This window comes from Culex pipiens, chromosome 3, assembly GCF_016801865.2.
Source record: "Culex pipiens pallens isolate TS chromosome 3, TS_CPP_V2, whole genome shotgun sequence".
In the NCBI taxonomy this organism is placed as follows: Eukaryota; Metazoa; Arthropoda; class Insecta; order Diptera; family Culicidae; genus Culex; species Culex pipiens.
The window spans coordinates 177,456,633-177,474,281 of record NC_068939.1 but is presented as its reverse complement, the minus strand read 5'-3'; the positions used below and the strand labels follow the sequence as shown (position 1 = coordinate 177,474,281).

General features: G+C 34.1%; 1 protein-coding gene across 1 annotated transcript in view; it reads left to right on the top strand.

The window, feature by feature from the left end:
- The window catches only part of LOC120432351 (hemicentin-1-like), a 295,990-nt gene that overhangs the window by 171,358 nt on the left and 106,983 nt on the right, over positions 1-17,649 (top strand). The window contains exon 3 of the mRNA XM_039597537.2: positions 10,624-10,740. Within this exon, the coding sequence (XP_039453471.1) occupies positions 10,624-10,740 (117 nt within the window). The remainder of the gene's footprint in view (positions 1-10,623; positions 10,741-17,649) is intronic.

Here is a 17,649-nt window from a genome sequence, read left to right as displayed (position 1 = left end):
CGCCAAAAGACGGAAAAACATAAATTCATACTATGGCAAAATCATTTTTTTTAAAATGCTTCTTTTAACATTATTATTAAAAGCCTGTTCCTTTTGAAATTTATAAAAAAAAACTCTTTTTTTACAAAAATGCGTCTGTAATAAATTTGAATGTTGCAAAAACGTCCAGATTGCTACTCATTTGTTTATAACAGAAAGCTTATTTTTTTTATGAAAATTAGTTTTTCCATTCAATTTAATTAATCCATTTAAAATTTTATGCTTTAAAATCTTTGCTCTTCGTTAAAAAAAATGTTTTTTTTATTTTATTCTATAGCCGTTGTTCGGTCAAGGGGCCGGCTCAGAATTCCCTACGTTATGTTATTGTTATTGTTGTTGTCCAGGCACGTAGAATATTTCTTGAGAATGAAATAAAACAACCGATTTTCTGAGACTGCCGAGCCAACCGTCTCGGACGGTGGTCAGCGCGCGAAGAGACAGAGTACTTTTTATTGAGCAGTTACAGTAGAACTTAAACTACATTGTCTTGCGGGATCTAAACACATATGGGACGTTCATATATGACGTCTTGCATAAACAGTCGTTTTTAACCATTTTTGATTTGAAACCAAATAAAAACATTTTGAGGAACTACAATTTTTTTACAAAAAAAATCTTGAATTTTTTATTAAATTTAACAATAAAGTCAATAAAAATTTTGAAATCAAAATTCTTGCTTACCATTGTCTGTGAACCTGTCTACCTACGCGAAAAACCCTGACACAAAGTGTGAGGGCAATCTGGAGGAAGGACATTGCCCCCCATTTCTGTCTGTGTGAGTGTGTTTGTGCACCATATTTTCCCGAGGACAAAATCCACTTATGGTTGTTTTGAAACGAGAACGGGGGGCGATATCGGAACAGAGAGAGCAGCTTAACTTCGATGAACTCTCTATTCCGTGTCGGTCTGGCGGGTTGGTTGACGACCGGCGACGACGATGACGAAGTCGACGTGCCACGGAAATGATTGAAGTTGAGTGCGGTTCCTCAGAATGGGGAAACTTGCCTTGGGGCCAAATATTGATTGCGGTCTCGTTCTGGGGGAAGAGGAAAGGGATAAACTCTGGGAGTATCGAGTGACGGGAAGTTCCGGAATGTTTGTGATACAGGTAATCAGGTCTGATGTATGCATAATTTTGGGGCCGGTTTTGTCCCTTTTTCCGATCGATTTGTGAAAGAGATGTATTGGTATTCAAAGTGGAGAGGTTTTTTTTTGCGAATAAGTTTGACTAAACAAACTTTCAAGAGAACAAAATGTTATCCAGCGCCATTTAATTACATCAAGCCAGCTTTAATCAACGCTGATTACTCGAGAAAACTTTTCGTTTCGCTCGACTACAACAATCCACAATGACCATTCCCACCGGACAGGGGACAGCATCCGAGGTGAAAAACAGAGAAAAACTTTTCCACCAAAAGTCCACCGTGGGGTGACTGTCGGAAAACAAAATCGTAACAAATGAGTTGAGCAACCTTTCTAGGTATCACACCACATCCTGCCATGGGTAATTAACAAAGGGATACACACAGTTACCAGCCCCCAGATCTTGCCCAAGTCTCAACCAAACTCCGAGACCTGCACCTCCTCGGAAAAAGTTCGTCCCCAACAGTGCGGCATACGTAGAGAGGGCTTATCAGCAAAAGTCCTGGACATTGGCCATTTCACATGTACATAGTTGCAAGCGCCACCGGACGAGTGTCCCGGGATAAAAAGGACATGTTTATATTTGCTCCAACCTCCTGCAAGCTCTGCCCGTTGCAGCATTCCACCGGAATAACAAACCCTCGGGGACCGAGGAGGAGTTGGCTTTAGTTGTGGCTTTGCGTTGGTTCTTCTTTGAGCTTATTTTTATTCAAACACGTCAAAAATGTTTTATTTTGCGAGAATTGTACTAAAATTTTATTAAATTTAACCTGAATCACTTAGGGAAAAATTCAGCCAAATTTGCATTTTTCAACGTAAATCTCAAAACAAAACTTTTTTTAAGTGTCCACTTGTGACCAGGGGACGTGTCAACGTGGACATTAGCTGCCCACAGTTGGCCCCCTCCCCTTGGGCCAGGGTCAGTGTGTACTTCACACTAATGCAACAGAAAAGTGCACTGACATTTGTGGTCGGACTGGTTAAAGGTTGGAAGGTTGGTGCGATTGTGACCAGGTTTGAAATAGAGGTTGTTTATCGGAAATTAGAGTAATTCGAGTTCGCTGTTTTATGATATTAGTTTTAACTATTTTGTCAAATTGGGTGGATCTAATTTCCGGTTTTCCGACAATAATTTTCTTTTGTTTAATTACAAATAAACTTTGCATTTGTAAATTTCCAAAACGGAAACGAAGTCGGAAAACCTCAACTGTAAAATGTTTCACGAACATTGCTGTGCGAGCTTTCTCGATGTCATTGTCAGGCTGAGTTGGAGAGCAAAAAAAAAAGGATTTTCTGTTTTTCCTGGGATGTGTCCCGTTTACCGGAAAAAGGGTCCCGTAAAGTAAAGCACAGCGTGGGCCATTATTGAATTTTGTAATTAACACATTTGGGAGGGGCAGCAAATAGAAGGGGGGTTGGGAAAAAAACAAGTTGTAATTAAAGTTTCGTGGAAAGATTAGCTGGATATTGTGACAACATTAAATTAAGACTTTTTTAAGTATCAAAGTTAATACGATTGTAATTTCAAGGTTTAAAATATATAGTTCAACGATTATTATTTTATTAAAGAATAATTCCAAGCTCTCAGTGAGCTGATAATTAAGTACATCTACAACGGATAAGCTGTCTTGTGCAGCGAAGTTTTTCGACGTCAAAAGACAAAACATACTGTGATTTAGTTTCATGAAGAAGGTTTTTTTTTAATGTTTCCATCTCTTGCCAAATCCATTGTTAGAACATCCAATTAGGCCGTTGCAAATATTTTTCAAAGATAATGTCACCCCCCCCCCCCCTTCAAAAACGGTTTGAAAAACCAGGGGGCAAAAAAAATATTTTTTCAAAAAACTTCAAAATTTGAAAGGAAATAAAAGTCTTACCAACTGAAAACAATAAGAAATGCATTTTCTTGCGTTTAAAATCATATTTAGCATGCCTGGAATCGATCAAAAATACTTTCAATTTTTGTGGAATTCCAATGTACAACACCAGTTTTTTTTCGGCGAAAAAAAAATCTCTTTAATACTTGGATATTTTGAAAACTGATAATTGCAAAACAATTGGGCAGGTGTAAAATGCACTTTAAAACACTTTTTTTTATTCAAATGTTGAGACCATGGCTTGTTATTTCAATTTTTACATTTTTTTAATTTTTTTGCCCCGAAACTGTAAACAAATCAAAAATTGGTCTAGAAATTAAGATTTGGTTGTAGAAATAAATGAACAGTTGAATACTTAGTAATCGATAAGAATATTAAAGCATAACAATTTGTATTCGGCATATATCAGCATTAATTTGGCTTATTAGGGAAAATTGTTGAAATTATATTGTTTAACATTGGTTTAAAAGATCCGCAAAATGCTTTGCGCCTAAAATATTGTCTATTAAATTTTATTAATTGTTAAAAAAGACTTAGTATTATGATCACGTATATTTATTATTTTAAACTTAAAAAAATATTATATTTAAAAATAATTTTATTTTTCATCAAAAACCGGCATCTGGAAAAAAATCAGGACAAAATGTTCTGATTTTTTTTTATTGATTTCTGTTACAACTGGAACAGAACAAAACAATTATAACACCGATTTCCAAATTTATTGCTCTAAAATCTCCTGTTCCAATTCATGCAGTCCCGATTGTCCCCAGTTGGCGGTAGTGACATAAAGATAATTTTTAAAATATGTTTTAAATATATAACATTAAATTCTAAACTTATCCAAAGTGTTTCATTCTCTAGTATATTTTTATTTGTTTTCCTTTCTCGTTTTATTAGAAAAATGGAAATTGTTTGAGCTTTTGTAGTCATGTTATATAAATAAATAAATAAATAAATAAATAAATAAATAAATAAAATATACAAAAAATGTGGTTTTTTAAATTCCAAAGCACATCAGAGAACAAAAAAAATAAATGTGTTTTAAACTATTTAAAGACTGCTGTCCTTGTCCAGATTGAAGTGTAGCTTATCACCAATTAACAGTATTGAGCTTATTCTATGATTTAAGTTTGAAAAACATAACAAATATAATGAAAACAAGGATTTTATTACTGTTTTAAAAATTTCCCGGGATTCTCAAAATATTTTTCCCGTTTCCCGGGAAATTCAAAACCCGAAAAAATTGGACGCCCTAATAGGGAATGCTTAGACAAAGTTTCATCCAAATCAAAAAATTAAAATAAACAATCCGTCAAAAAATTGCGAATCGCAGAGAACTACTCAGTACTTGAAAAATTTAAGAAATAAGTTGTAAAAAAGGCGTCTTCTGATCTTCAAGCTTTTAAATGAGGATGTTAACAATCTCAATTTAACGTTTGAAAGTTTATTTATTTTGAAAAGCACTGCCAACAAAGAAAGTCAGGACTAAAAAAAAATCTATTTTTTTTTATTAAATTGAAAGACATATTGTACTTTGTTGTTAAGGTCATTGCAAATCTGATTTCACGTATAGGGGGGTAAGAGGGATAAGAAAAAGTTAAATTCCAAGCCTGATTTTCTGAATTTTAAAACAAATTGTATCATCATTACATTTATATTTCAATCAAAAATTTATGAAAGATCGATAAAATCCTATTTTTTCACTTTCACTTGTGGTTTCAAGATTTTTTAGATATTTTCAGAGATAAAAAAAAGCTTAATGTGATGAAAAACGCCTTATTTATCGTTAATAATTTATCGAAATTTATATTTGCTATTAAAAAAATAAAATGGTAAAATCTATTGTAAACTTTTCCAAATATCTTGTAAAACAATAAATTAGGCATTTTTCATTACACTAAGCTTTTTTATCTCTGAAAATACCAAAAAAATCTTGAAACTTCAAGTAAAAGTAAAAAAGTTAAGGATTATTTTAAAATAAATTTATTGATCTTTCGGAAATTTTTGATTGTACCATAAATGTAATGATGATACTTTTTATTTTGCAATTCAGATAATCAGGCTTGAAATTTAATTATTTTTATCCTCCTTGACCTCGGCCATAGCCAATACGAAAAAAATGACATTGTTAAAATTAATTAGAAATGACAAAGGAAATCATGAAATGAACATAATTCTTTTGTCAAATTGGTTATGAAACTTACTTTTTTGCAATTCTGTCGTGAAACTACTTACTTTTCCTGTCATTCTTGAACGACGAAATAGCCTACTTTTCTGTACCAAAAATAACAGAATTGCATAGCAGCACTTTACAAAATAAATGCTGAATAGTTCTACTTTTCAGCACTGAAATGGGTGCTGAAAAGTTGAACATTTCAGCACTTGTTTCGAAAAGTAACACTTTTCAAATTTTTTTTGATTTAAACGATTTATTGACAAAATACATGAAAATTCGACTTAAAATTTCACTCAATGGGTGTTTTTTGAAATTGCAAAAAATGTTGTATGGAACTCGTTGCAAAACTTGATTTTTTCAGCACTCGTCGTATTTATCCAACTCGGTGAACCTCGTTGGATAAATGTACGACTCGTGCTGAAAAAATCCTCTTTTTGCAACTTGTTGCATAAACTACTATTTTGCAATTCCGTCGTGAAACTTCTTACTTTTCCTGCCATTCTTGAACGACGAAATAGCCCACTTTTCTGTACCAAAAATAACAGAATCGAATAGCAACACTTTTCAAAATAAATGATGAAAAGTTCTACTTTTCAGCACTGAAATGGGAGTTGAAAAGTTGAACTTTTCAGCACTTGTTTCTAAAAGTAACACTTTTCAACATTTTTTTGATTTAAACGATTTATTGACAAAATGCATGAAAATTTGACAAAAAATTTCGGTGAACTTCGTTGGATAAATGTACGACTCGTGCTGAAAAAATCCTCTTTTTGCAACTTGTTGCATAAACTACTATTTTTCTTGAATTCTCGTATGACAAAACGGCCTGCTTTGCATTGCCAAAAAATAACAGTATCGGAAAGCTATACTGCGTTGGATCGCTTTGCACTCTTTGACAAAATTGTGGAGCGGTCAATTTCACATTGAAATTTTTGTCTTGGCTAAATTGATACAATTTACACCACCTTCCGAAAAAAAAACAAACTTCAACTTTCAATAGTAACCCCTAAACGTCAACCGATTTGCGATCAACAATTTTCTATAATTCCCCATTTTTGTTGTCACCGTATTGGGCAGTTGCATTTTTTCACAACTGACAATATTTAACAAGCAAATCTTGAATGTTTCTACAAAAATTTGTACAATAAAATTGAAATAGCCAATTTTGCTATCATTTTTCGAAATATTGTACTTTTTGATTGCTCTAATGGTCAACCTTCCAACATAAAGAAGACTTGATTTTCCCTGAGCTTGTAATTTATTAAACATCAAAATCAATTCATCATCACCTGTGTCCCTTCCTCAAACAACCCGCCCCTCCCACGGGTAACTAAATGTGTTCTTTTTTATTTTTTTCCTGTTCCCCTCCACCAGTCAAACTAATTATCTTAGTTTGTTCTGTTCAGTGAAGCATTTCCACAGTCAGTGATAGATAATCTACTTCTCCCCACCTCCCACCAACGGCCTCCTGTATCGACAAAGTTTCCCAGGATCTGAACTCGTAGCTCGCCCTCTCTTCGCCGCGGTCCAGTTGCTTCGTCGTCTTTATGCAAATAACTCACAACAATCACCATTTTTCCAGCATTTTCCCTGTAGCACTCCACCTCCCCTCCCCCAACTTCCCACCGAAGCCCATTAGCGAGACGTTGATAAATTATTCTTCGTGTTGCGACTGCTACTTGGCTGCTGCTGGTTCTGATGGTGGCTGGCTGGCTCACTGGCAATCCCTCATTACTAGGGGAGATTATTTTTCATTCCGTTGCCGGTGGCGATGCCACCGTACTACGACAGAGTGCCCCACTGGAGCGACGCGCCCCGAGGACATACCCCGGGTTGGTCGGACCAGCCTCCCCCCTGAGGAATACCGTTCTCCGTGATGGTTTGATTGAAGTTTTCCCATCGTTTGGGAAGAGGTTTTTGGAGGGAGGTGGGGGCTTTATCTGATTTGATACGTTTCTCGCGATAGTTGTTAGTATTAGAATTTATTTAAGATTCATATACAATAATCTCTAAAATGCCTGAAATATTAAAAAAAAACAAAAATTTGCTTGAAATTATTTTGTGTTTTGAAATTTTGGATTTCAAATTTATTAGTTCCCTGCTGCACAATCATTGAAAAGTGTTGATCTAGAAACTATTTAAGCTTTTTAGTACAAAAAAACAATAAATTTTTTTCTTGTTAAAAAATACAGCAAAAATTCATTGAATGACAAAATTTATAAAATAACAGCAGATTGCAAAATAAACATTATTATTTTTAAATATCTTCAACAATCGGTTAACAATTTTTAATGCATTGGAAAACATTTCTTTTGTTTTTTTTTAACAAATTTTGTTTTTTGGATCCATTGAAAATAGACGCCACATTTTAGAAAAAAAAAATATAATCAAGAATTTAACGATATTTCGAAAAAACAAACAGTAGCATCAAACTTACAATCGATAAACAATAAATAAAGCATTTGGCTGGAAATTGAAAATTATTATAATTTTTTTTATTAAATCAATCTTTACGATTTTATAAGATTTTTTTAAGATCAAAAATATTTAACGGTTGTCCATTTTAATTATACAAAAAAATCATAATGCTGAAATAACAATTATCAACGCATGAAAATGCATTTTCAATTGTTTTTTGTTGATTGCACGAATATTTTCAATACAATTTTTAAGTTTTTGAAATATTTTTTTTGAGATAATATTGAAGAGGGAGGCCTAAATTAAGAAAAATGATTTGGCTATCAAAACTTTGCATTCGTGAGAATTGCTCAGCTTTGAAGGAAATTTGAAAAGGTTTGAATTTATTTTTTAGAATCTTTTATTTTTATTAAACTTGGGCTATTCTTATGAAAAACTTTTTTTCAATTCTTATGAGTTTCTCGTATTAATTCAAATGAAAATTTAGCAGTTCTTTAAAAAAATCTATATAAATTTTACCTTGTACAAAATTCTCAATTTTAAGTCTAGCTTAAAAAAAAAAGCTTCAAAATGTTGATGGAAAAAAATGCTTTATATTTGATAACAGTTGTGCTGCTGTTAAAATATCATTGAATGTACAAAGAAAAAAATGTTTTTGAGATCTTTGTTCCCACATTTTTTATTTCTGCTCTGATCAAAAAATTATAAAAAAAAAAAATATATATAAAAAGAACGTCATGTAATGTATTTTTACAGTTTACATTCAATTGTGCATGGTTTTTGAATTTAAAAATCTATTCAAATAAAACAAAATTTTGTTCCCTATTTTTTTCAAATGAAAAGGAGAGGAGAGGATGGGATTATAACTTGAAATTTAATTTGCTTTTTACCTAAAATGTCTTTTAAAAAATACTCAATTTTTTTTTTATTTTTGGTAAGGCCTTTCTCATTTTTTTTTTCGAATGTTTTCTTTTTCTTCTCTTTTTGAGCAACTTTTGTTCCACGAATATAATTACTTTCTCTAGTTCTCTTGTTTGTCTTGTTTTATTTTCATTTTAATTTGTTTAGGTTAATATTGGAGTCATTGTCTGGGACATTACAGAAAAAGATACATGCATGCTTATTTTTACTTAAAATATATAGGAAACAATAGTAAAAACCATGCCAAAATTAAATTTTTAAGGTCACATAAAACAAGTCTAACCATATCTAAAATCAACTTTTATTTGAAGAGTTTTTTTTTCCAATGCTCTTCGAAGAGCAAAAATTGGCTAATAAATTTAATTTTGGTGAGCTTTTAGGTCGAAGCCCACCTAGGGGCGGGGTTGGGTTGTAAAGAAGCAATTCTCTACGAAATCGACCGAAATCGTAATTTTTGTATTTTCTGATTTGGCTTAAACTTTGTGGAGGCCTTCCCTACGACCGTACAAGTTTCCATATTATTTTGGCAGCTGTTCATACAAAAATTGTACGTAAATATTCGAAAATCTGTAACTTTCGAATGAATTTTCTGATCAATTTGGTGTCTTCGGGAAAAGTGTAGGCATTTTTGAAAAATATCAAGAAAAAATAGTTACACGGAAAAAAAATGCCGATTTCTTAATCAACTTTTTTTTTCCCCAAAAACTCAATTTCCCAAAATATTTATTTTTTGATTTTCGAGATTTTTTGATATGTTTAAGGGGACCAAAAGCCACAACTTTTGAGCCATAGAGAAGTATGGTCAAAAATTCTGCCGTTAAATTATGATTTTTTGAAAAAATGGTGATTATTGGAAAAACTTAGATTTCCATACATTAAATTTTTTTGAACAAATTTTCAATGTAAAATTGAATTTTCTATAGAAAAGTATTTCACAGATTTTTTAAAATATTGCCACCGAAAATTGAATTTCAGCAAAATATTTGCAGTTTTTCTAATTTTAAAAATAGTGATCATTAGTGATAATTTCTGAAAATATTTTTTGAAAAGTACAGAAAATTCGCTATAAAATTGTCAAAGAGGCATTGAAGATTGGACCTCTGGTTGCTGAGATACAGCGGCTTAAAGAAAAAGAAACACGAAAATTGAAGTTTTCTAAGTCTCACTCAAACAACCCACCAGTTTCTAATGTCGATATCTCAGCAACTAATGACCCGAAATTCAATGTTAAAATATGAAACATTCGTGAAATTTTCCGATTTCTTCGAAAAAAATTGTTTTAAATTTTTCTTTAGTTAAGACTATTATTTCAAAAGGTCCAAACATACAATATTACGCATATTACAAATTTCCATATTCTTTCTGGTCACGCAAACATCCATCCTTCTAGGTTGTTCAGTCATCACACACTCATTAAAGGTGATACAAGAAAAAGGAAAAAAACTTAAACAGTACTCCATCACTGATTTATAATTACCAAGAAGAGAAACTTATTTCATCTGGCATAATTTCGCACTCTCTGTTTCTGCTTTTTCTTTTTTGCTTCGCTTAGAACTTTGACACTTTTTCCTCCCATTCTCAATTGCTGAGAAACTAGAACAAAAAAATAGTGTTGCGATACTACGTGCCCCTTGAATCTCCCCTCGGAAACGGTGCAATTCCTTGTCGAGATCCATCTTTCGGGAAAGTTCAAAGCTGGAACTGAGAAGACGAGACTGCCCTCGTCCGTGGGACGGTGCACTCCGGATGCAAACGATGCCAATTAAAACTGCAAGCTCATAAATAAAAGCGCCTGATTGTACGGAAAAGTGATGCTTTTAATCCACTTCTGGAAAGATTCTGCAGCTGAGCCGAGCTTATCGTTCATTATACCATTTGAGTTTTTGCTGATAACACTTCATTCGTGATTTTTTCAGAGTGCATAATTTCAAGAAAAGCTTCAATCTCTTAAAAATAAATCAATTTCCCGAATGAAGCCTTCTATTTTTCTTGCCCACAGCCATGAAAGTGATCGATTTTTCTCCGTTTCTCCCTCCCCACCCCCCGCAGGTGAAGCAGCCAGCCAGATACTGAACAAAGCGGAGCCCCTCTTCATCACCCGGTCCGAGGCGTTCAAGTTTGCCGTCGGTGACACCATCACGCTGCCCTGCGAAGTGTCCTCGCCAGGTGAGAGTCCACTTTCTAGGTCGTCATGACATCAATCCGGTATTTCATTATTGGATCCTCGACTGGTGTCCGCCCGCCGGTCATTGATGGCATTTTCCGGTGTAAGGTTTATTTTCAGAAACTGACCTTCATCGATTCCACACCGCACTTAAATTGTTAATGGGCGCGGTTGTTACCAGCGGAATCGATGACGACAGCTAAAGGTCATCATGGTTTATGGATGATATTGAAGCAATTTATTGTCCATCTTGGAAAATTGTGGGAACATTTTAAGAAATTCAATTGACAATTTTTATAGGGTACGTTATCCATTAGTGGACCCCTTTCCTATAGTGGACCCTCTGAAGGGTTTTTAATGGAAAATTCAATAAAATCACAATTTCAAGCGTGTTGTTGTCTACAAATCTTTTATTTGGCATGTTCAGCATCATTTAGAACAATGTTGACTGACATTGAATTGTCCTTTTCACCAAAATAAGTGTTTTGAGTTCGACATCTGAAATCAGCCATGGCCACTAGCATTTTCACAACAAAACTGCATTTATATTTTATGATTGAATTAACCATCTAATCATTTTTTTACTGACTATTTAACTTCAGCAAGTCGAAGTAATGTAAGTTTAAGGATATTTACTAATATAAAGCGAAGAAATGCAATTTTCTGGCAAAAATTATGGGGGTCCAATATAGGACAACGAAAATCCAAACTTTTCCAAAAGTGGACCCCTGTTAATTAAACCTTCAAAAATGATGAAAACTGTGTATTCAAGCAAAAGTTTCTCTAAAATATACAATAAATGCTTGTTGTTATCAACCTTAACGCATATTTTTTCAATTATGAGTATAAATATAGCTGTTTTCATGTTAAAAGTACCTGAAGCCGTAAGAATTTATAATTAATCAAAACTATAGTTAATTGTACTTAACTGAAGCACCATAATTGCAGTTTGAAATGAGATTTTATAATAACAAATCAATAACAAAACATTTTTTTCCAACAAACATGCGTGGTTTTATCAGCAACTGTAAACAATTCTATTGTTTAGTATCGGTCAACCATTTATGTAATTAATATGGAAAAATTTGCATCAAGATTACTTTTTTTAAATTATTGTTATGTTTACAGTGGTTTTTGAGACGTTTTCTCTGATCTTTTTCAGAAATAAATGTGTTTAAATGTATGTTTGGTTTTTTGTTGTTTAAAGCCAAATTTGTTAACCAAAAATATTTGTTTATGATGAAAAGTGAGCAAAATCCATCTTTTATTCATTATATCTATCATTAGACCTACACCATGCATCAAAACATCAAATATCGGTTAAATTTGGTATAAAAATAACAGTTTGCCTATAGTGGACCCGGGTCCACAATCGGATTATGGACCCGGGTCCACTATAGGAAAAGGGGGTCCACAACAGGCAAAAAAAACTTTTTTTTCAATTGGCTATTTTTCTGCTCAAAAACAAATAACTGATGAAACAAATAGTCAAAATTGTTCGAAAGACTTCAGTTTTCATTGTTTTGTACAAAGGGTTATGAAAAAGTGCTTAAAATATTGAAAATTTGTGAAAAATGTGCTTCGGCTCTACTAGGGGGTCCACTAATGGTTAAAATACCCTATTGCATACACTGATTAACAAAATTTTTTCAAAATTATAGGGCTAAAACCTGTTTAGGCTGGCACATATTTTAGTCTCCCGCCTTTAACGTCGGCCCGAAACATCACGGGGCAAAAAATATTTATTTCAAAAAAGTCCAATTTTTCGAAGAAAACATTGGTGAAATTAATTATTAATAATTAAATTTAAAAAAAAAATTCACATTTTTGGTTTTCAATATGTTTAAGAATATTTCAGACACAGAGAAAAATTGACAAAATAATATCACTGATTTGAGACTTTTTGAAAATAAACAAAACAAGCCTTACCCGACAAACTTCGTCTTGTCTCCTTTTTCGTATTTTGACGTTTTGAGCTTTTTGCTTATTCAGCCTCCTGTGATCAAAATTTGATTTTACGTAACTTTCTCTATGCAATTTTCCGATGCTCCGGAATCGGTTCCAGAGTGGCCAAAGTGTCAATTAGTTAGCGTAAGAACCTTCCTTGGACTTATACGAACCCAACGCAACAAAAAGCACCTCGATCCGACGCTCCGTATTGAATTGATGCGCGTTCGAACAAAACCGTCGAAATTTTTTAAATATATAGATGCGCTCTTAAAAGATTTCAAAAATCATTAATGCAAATTTGCAAAAATAAAATGATTTTTTCAATCAAAATGTCTTTGACATTATGTTTAACAAAATTTCCCGTCCTCAAGTTAAAGCTCTTTGAATGAAAAGTTTACACAGCAAAAAATCCGATAGTAAAATCGCATGCAAAAGCATGCACATCACCTTCGTCAAAATAAACACTTAATATTACACACTGCATGTACATTTTTTGAAAACACAAAAAAAAAGTTGCAACCGACGGGATTCAAACCCAGCACCAACAGTAAGGACTGGCGCCTTAGCCCACTCGGCCATCAGACCGATGCACAGTGTTCGGAATGGCAAAATTAAGTGGAATAAATTGATAATTCCTTTATTTGACGTCCTAGCCAAATGGTGTCTTCGGAAGAGTTGTTGTACTTGATAAGGGTTATCTTTTGAAGTTATCGACATACAGGGTGTCGACCTTCCAGGGTGTCAACCAAAAACTAACTTTGTTGGATGACGTTGTAGGGCTTTGTTGTCTTCGACAAAGTTGTAGAGGAGAAAATTTCATGAAAATTTGTCGAAGGCGCCAAATTTGTAGCTCTTAATCTACTCGAGATATACGTCATTTTTGCAAAAATGGTCCAAAAAGCACTTTTTTGGTGATAACTCAAAATGTTAGCATTTTAGCGGCCTACTATGTTCTGAAGAGTTGTTTATGACATAAAATTACACATCTTTGCCGAAGACAGCAAAATGTTTTGAGCCTTTATTGAGGAGTTATAACCATTTTTAAGTGATTTTGAGCCTATTTTCAAGTTGCTATGTTTTCAAAATGGCGCATTTTGGCGCAAAACCGAACAATGCACCTGAAAGTACTCACTTTTAACTACATTTCCTGAAAATATCTCCGTGTCTATCGGTGTCTATTTTTAGATACCTCAATTTGAATTTGACGGTTTTTAATAAATTTATTTATAATTTTTAAGCGGAATCTTATTGAAAACGTGGTAATAATCGGTCAAATGAATGGTAAATTGATAGATTTTTATGGAAAATACATTATTTATGCTTTAATTATGACACACATTCTAAAATTATGAATAAAAACATATTAAGCCCAAAACTTATATAAGTTAAAATTTTAAGTAATTGTTCGTATTTGAAATTAAGTATTTTCTTTTATACTTGGTCAATTCAGAAAGGTTGTCGTATTTTTTCATAAATAAAGTATTTTCCATAAAAATCGATCAATTTACCCTTCATTTTACCGATTATTACCACGTTTTCAATAAGATTCCACTTAAAAATTATAAATAAATTGATTAAAAACAGTCAAATTCAAATTGAGGTATCTAAAAATAGACACCGATAGACACGGAGATATTTTCAGGAAATGTAGTTGAAAGTGAGTACTTTCAGGTGCATTGTTCGGTTTTGCGCCAAAATGCGCCATTTTGAAAACATAGCAACTTGAAAATAGGCTCAAAATCACCTAAAAATGGTTATAACTCCTCAATAAAGGCTCAAAACATTTTGCTGTCTTTGGCAAAGATGTGTAATTTTATGTCTTAAACAACTCTTCGGAACATAGTAGGCCGCTAAAATGCTAACATTTTGAGTTATCACCAAAAAAGTGCTTTTTGGACCATTTTTGCAAAAATGACGTATATCTCGAGTAGATTAAGAGCTACAAATTTGGCGCCTTCGACAAACTTTCATGAAATTTTCTCCTCTACAACTTTGTCGAAGACACCAAAGCCCTACAACGTCATCCAACAAAGTTAGTTTTTGGTTGACACCCTGGAAGGTCGTCACCCTGTATGTCAATAACTTCAAAAGATAGCCCTTATCAAGTACAACAACTCTTCCGAAGACACCATTTCGCTAGGACGTCAAATAAAGGAGTTATCAATTTATTCCACTTAATTTTGCCATTCCGAACACTGTGCGATGTAAAGCTGTAAGGATAAACGCATATATGAGCTTGACATTTCGGTCAAGTAGGTTTCCCATACTGATGGGCTACATATTTCAGGGTGTAAAATTACCTAAATTTGCATAAAATAATGCAATATTTATTTTACAGCCAGGCCTTTTACACGCAGCTGGATTACTCCTTTTTTAGCTGTGTAGGTTAAAAAGGCATATTTTTGATCTTGAATTAGTGTTTATAATTTAAAGTGGAAATAATTGAAATCGCTGTGCAACTCTTCATTTTTTTTGTATCCAACCAAACATTTCAAGAGAGCTTCAAACACATTTTTTTTTTTGCTTTTTAGAAATTCTAGGCCTTGTTTTTTATATTTTATTGAGAAATTTTTGCTATCTAGAAATTCAAAAATAATGAATTCAACTTTATAATCTCATCGCCGAGTTGGAACGATGCATGCCAAACTGGAAGTTTCCTATCCTCCTTTTTTCCAATTTCCTGAAGGACGTCCGAGAGCAAAAATCACAGCTCCATCATCAAGCGTGTAGCCGGGCCAAGATCAGCAGCACTTAAAACAACACTCAAATCCAATTGCCGCATCGAGCACAAGAAGAAGGAGGAGCACACTTTGACAACTCAATTCTGCGCCAATTAAACTAAATATCGCTTTTATTAAATGAAACTTATTACCAGAGCTACAGCGAGGGACAAGATATTGCTGCTGCTGGTGCTGCCGTTTGCCTCCGTATGATCATAAAAGTTTTATCAATCCAATTTTACAACTTTGCAGGACGAAGCAGAAGATTTGGCTCGTTTTCTCCTCTTTGTTGTACTGTTTGATACTGCGCCAGCGTTGGGAAGTGTTTTCCGAGGAAGAGAAATTTTCTTTGGACAAGAGAAAAAAACAAGATGGAAGACGCTTTCACAATTTTCACAGCTGGCTTAAAATGGGGACAGCTGCTCGAATTTTTTTATTTTCTTTAAAGCTGTTGATTTTGGTTTCAATAAAAATGATGTATTGTATAAGTTATGAAAGTTGTTATTTTCGAGTTAAATTTTGACCAAAAACAGCTCCCACCGTGCACTTCTCACCCAAGGCTGGACGAGAGCGCACTCACCACCCTAGTCAATTCTGGAGTGTTTAAAAAGTAATGAAATTTGTCTCAACTGAATAAACATTTAGATTATCGCGAGAATCGCGCAATTTTCAAGCTCCAACAAGCTTTGCAGTGGCGTGGGTGGGGTGGGATGGTAAAACATTTGTCGCTTTCGACTGGTTGTATTTCCATCAGGCCTCTGTGTTCCGCAGGAAATCGCCTGAACAAGAAGAGGCCTTTCCGCCCTCCCTGACAGGAAAACGCTTGTACAACATCGTGTTTTTCACGCTCGGCCAAACTACCCTAACGAACATGCTGAATAACAATGGGATTGAGGGGGGAGGGCAGGGGGGTTGGATTATGGATTGAGAGATAATTGAGGGTTGTTTTGTCTGCTATTTGTTGGATTAAGGCATTTCCATAGTTGGCTTGCTGGCGAGGCAGGTGAACTGATTAAAGGCAAACTCAACATGACTTTTTCATTTTTAAAGGAACGACGTTTTTTCAGAGTTAATATTTCGAGTAGAACTCAGCTTTTAACAAACTTCTCACAGAAAATTGTGTTCAACCAGTCGATTGAAATGTTCACAGCACATCGAAACCATCGAAATACACCACACCACAAACGCATCAACCATCAAAAACAGTCCCCGTAATTGGATCCATTCTTTCGGCCGTCCTCGGGAAATGGCCAGCCTTTTGCCACACGTCAATAAATCATCCAATTTCAGCTTTTGGACTGCGAGTCCCAGCAGCCAGGCGCACAATCCGTCATCGCCGGCTGATGAGTTGACGGATGCATCGGTGGCGGAAAATCAAAAGGGCCGCCGAGCAACAGGAAAACTGATTCCGGAAAGTGGTCCCTCTGGAACGCATCGCCTTTATCGCCGATGACCCAAATGTGTCGCTTTGATGGGAACGAGATCGATTCGGTGCATGGTGGATAGAAAAATGCACAAAACATAAATTTCCAAGTAACATTTTTTTCCAGGAGTTCTACAAGAGCTCTTCAAGATAGCTACAGCATAGCAGTTTGGACCGCGGTAGGATAAAACTCTCTTCAAGTACTCTTCCAAACTCCTGAAGAAGTTTTGAAGATAATTTTATCCTACCGCGGTCCAAATTGCTATGCTGTAGCTAACTGGAAGAGCTCTTGTAGAACTCCTGGAAAAAAATGTTACTTGGGTTATGTAAAATTTTTGAATTGTTTAAACTGAATAAAATTTATCAATTACAATTAAAAAAATATATCTGCAATTTTTAGCTATTTTTACCCACTATGCAGTTCAGATGCACTTTCGATGATGATGATGGCGATGGTTAACGATTGTGTTACGTGCAATCACTTTTTGCGAGTGTGCTCGCAGCTGTCGGACGTTTCTTGGCCCATTTCGTTGCATTTTCCCTCCGGAGACAATTACTTCGATTGATGGTCGCTGTCATCGGTGCAGAAGATGCATCAGAAAGGACATTTGATTAGCTGTGTGTTTGAAACGTTTTGTTTCTTATGCAGAGCAAGTCATTTGCTGCAGATGTTCAACTAATTAGTGTCTTAAAAATTTAAATTTATTTTTGTTTGGAGAAATATAAATTCTAACATGTTTCTATTCTTTAATAGATTAGTGCCTTCCTTCGTCGTCTAGTTAAAAACTAAAATTTTACAAAACACCATATTTTTTCGA